The sequence below is a fragment of the Gossypium arboreum genome, chromosome 12 (genome assembly GCF_025698485.1).
Source record: "Gossypium arboreum isolate Shixiya-1 chromosome 12, ASM2569848v2, whole genome shotgun sequence".
Taxonomy (NCBI): domain Eukaryota; kingdom Viridiplantae; phylum Streptophyta; class Magnoliopsida; order Malvales; family Malvaceae; genus Gossypium; species Gossypium arboreum.
The window spans coordinates 65,589,883-65,593,291 of record NC_069081.1 but is presented as its reverse complement, the minus strand read 5'-3'; the positions used below and the strand labels follow the sequence as shown (position 1 = coordinate 65,593,291).

Sequence of the window (3,409 nt, the reverse complement as noted above, 5' to 3'; positions counted from 1 at the left end):
ACAAGCTCTTGTGGTCCATTTAACCCAATTTCAATCACGGCTATGCGAACACCATAGCCTAGTTCATAATTTTTTATTTATCACAGATTGTATCCGTGTGGAGCCCACACGGCCCATTTTGGCCCAGAATAGCCCCAGTACACGAGAACACTCGTGGTGGCCTCTACAATCTATCGCCACTGATTTGTGGGCACGGTTTACCACACGAGCGATTGCATGCTCATGAGGCCTCAAATGCCGAAGTTTGAACTTTTTTGGTTTTGCCGATTAATGGTTGAGGCTGTATGATTACACACCTTAAACAAAGTTACGCAAATAGCCCTTGAGTCCAAAGTCTACACTCCACCAAAAATACTCCATTAGTCAAAGCAATAGGATTAACATCCCCTTTCTACTCTTATCAAAATTACTACACCAACACTTGCCTTATTTGTAAGAGTGAGATTAACCCTGAATGAACTGATGAAAAGGCTGAATACCACTCCTTGACTGAACTGCATACAACCGAACTCCATTAACTTATATCGATATCGATCACATATAGATTGAACCAATATAATCACTTATCGATAATATGAAATTGGTGGTGGAAACAAAGTAGTCTTCCCTATTCCCGAAGTGAGAATCCAAAAGATAGAGGCAAGGTTCAGTACCCACATGTTCTGATTGCCCAAAATCAGTTGCAAAAGCCAGAAACAGAGGTAGGGAAAAAGAGTTATACCGCCACTATCACAGTACCAAAGGGTGAAAAGGTTATAAAAAAAGAGAAGAGAAAAGAAGAAGTATTCAGTAAAGGATCAAAATAAGGGAAGGATGATAATAGAAATGGTTAACAGAAGAAAAGAGGTGTAGAAAGAAAAGAGAGACAAGTTATTCGGTCACCAACAAACTAGAAGAGGAAGGGGAAGATGGAGAATTCGGCCAAATATGAAACCAATAGTTAAAACCTGAAAGTACAAAAAAGTGACATAACTAACTGGTAAAAGCCGAATAAGCAAAATGTCAAAACCTGAAAGAAAGCCCCTCCCCAACACCATTCGGCCACAAGAAACATAATAGCTCTTGAGCACCCTTAGCCAAATTTGTCATACAGAAACCTCCCCACTCAGCTACAACTCTCCCAATTTCAATTTCCTTGATTTTCTCCACAAATCCCTCCTTAACTTACTCCAACTTCCTCCTATTCAAATTCAACTCAACAACCATGACCAGTTCAAACTTCACTTTTTTACCAAGTCCACAACAACCTCAGGAGAGTTTTAATCCAATTCAACCACTTACCATTGCCATGTAGCAAAATAATTGCATTTTGCTTGCAAGGGATTTGAACTCAAGGCCCCTTCAATAGCTCAACACGCCACTTGCCTCCTTGCCACAAGCTCTTTTGTGTCACAAAATATCCTCAATTAATTGTAAGGTCTATAGGCCAAAGTCTAGGCTCCTTTAAAAGAAAATCCAAAATAAATTGTAAGAGCCAAGACTTGAACCTAGGCTCCCTTGCAACCTTAACGACGCCACAACGACTAGACCACATGCTCCCTTGTGTCATTTATTTAACACAATAATTTAAAAAGTCTACTTCCAAGCATCCAGGGTTTTATTCACTTAAAACCAAAATTTTTTCTAAAGCCCAAGTTTGAACCCAAGATTTCTCCAACACTTCTCAGGGCCATTAACCACCAAAGTAGACATTTAATTGTGTCATTCACTTGCACAACTACATTCCAATTACTACAATACGCGAAGCCTATTTCTTCTAGGCCCAAATTCAGGGCGTTACAACTTTACTTCCTTAAAGAAATTTCTTCCTCGAAATTTCCAGCTATCCAATAGTCGCACAAACCAGGTTACACCACTACGCTTCTATTGTGCACTCTAATTCTAATTTTAAAATAGATAAATAGTACACTATGGATAAAGTACGTACCAGTATTCGTATCTGGAGCGCCTTCGTCTTCTCGGCGGCATACTGCATAAAACAAAGTTGGCTTCCTCGCTACAGTATGACCAGCACCTCCTCTTGGTGCTCCATGACCTAAACCGTTTCCACCCCTGGCCTGATCACGACATCTAGGCGGCTGTTGACCACCCCTAGATGGTTGTACATTACCCATACTAGTAGCTCACGCAAAATCTAGCCTCCGAGGACACTCTCTGAAATGGTGCTCCATCAATCCGCACCTTAAATAGGCTCTAGTCTTTTTCCAGCACTCGCAAAGATGACTTCTCCCACAATCTGCACAAGGCTGTGATCCCGTAAAAAAAAAAAGAGGCCCTAACCCGAACTGGCCCTTCCATTCTGGCATTTTTCTTAGGCCTCTAATCAGAATTGGAGGTCTCCAAAACCCTCTTATCTCTGCTCCTTTCTTTTTCCTGATTCTGATGCTCGGGACGCTTTACCTCCTCAGCAATCTTAGCTTTCTCTACTAACGCTGCAAAGTCTTACTCCCTCTGTGGAGCTATCAACACTCAGAGGCTGTCCCTGAGATTGTCCTAAAACTGAACACAGCGGTCGTTTTCTGTTGCTACTATTCCTTGGGCATACTGGCTAAGTCGTAAAAATTTTGCCTCGTACTCAAGTCCGTCACCTTGAACCAAACTCAGGAACTCCTTTCTACTAGCGTCCACATAGCTAGCGCCTACATACTTTCCTTGAAACGTGGACCTGAAGAACTCCCAAGTCAATCTATCAGACGAGGTACCCTCTTTTACCATAAGCCACCATTGGTAAGCTTCATCCCTCAGCAAGGACACGGCACCCTTCAACTTTTGTTCTGGCGTGTAGTCGAGGTTGTCCAAAATTCTTTTGGTGGCCTCCAACCAGTATTCTGCCACACTAGGGACCACCCTAGAAACTCCCCTAAAGTTCTCTACTCTATGTGGCCGGAGTCGTTCCATAACCGACCCACAGACCCAAGTAACAATACTAGACCCAACAGTACCAGCAACCCTTTCCAAAATATGAAGCATCGCCTGGGCCAGTGCATTATCCCCAATAGCTCGGTCGAATGACCCTATCTCAGCCACTGGTGAAGCCTGTGCTTCCCTCGCCTCAACGTCTGGCATGTACCCCGATGCCGATGATCCAGCTCTAGCACCTCTACAGCCTCTGCCGCGGCCTCTTGCAACCCTTCTAGTGCTCATGATTACTTGGTTTAGAAATTTTATGCAATTTAGCTCATAGTTTTAGGAATTGACCAGATTTTTTATGACAGTAGTAGTTAAGAGTTGTTTTCACAATCGCAGGCTCACTACAGTCTTAGTTTCCTATGGTTTCACAGTTTACTCTAACTAAAGTAGTATGGTCAAATTTCTAAAGTAATCACAGTGTTTCCTAATCACAATGTTTCCTATTGCATAATAATTTAAAAGCAAACAACAGTATTAAGAAAACTTACGAATTCGGCAT

At 42.2% G+C, this 3,409-nt stretch overlaps 1 protein-coding gene across 1 annotated transcript; it reads right to left on the bottom strand.

Annotated features, from left to right (window-relative positions):
* Positions 1-2,493: 2,493 nt before the first annotated feature.
* On the bottom strand, positions 2,494-3,144 carry LOC108477800 (uncharacterized). The gene has a single exon (XM_017780292.1). It carries the CDS (start codon positions 3,142-3,144, stop codon positions 2,494-2,496), a length of 651 nt encoding a protein of 216 aa, XP_017635781.1.
* Between the last annotated feature and the right edge of the window lie 265 nt (positions 3,145-3,409).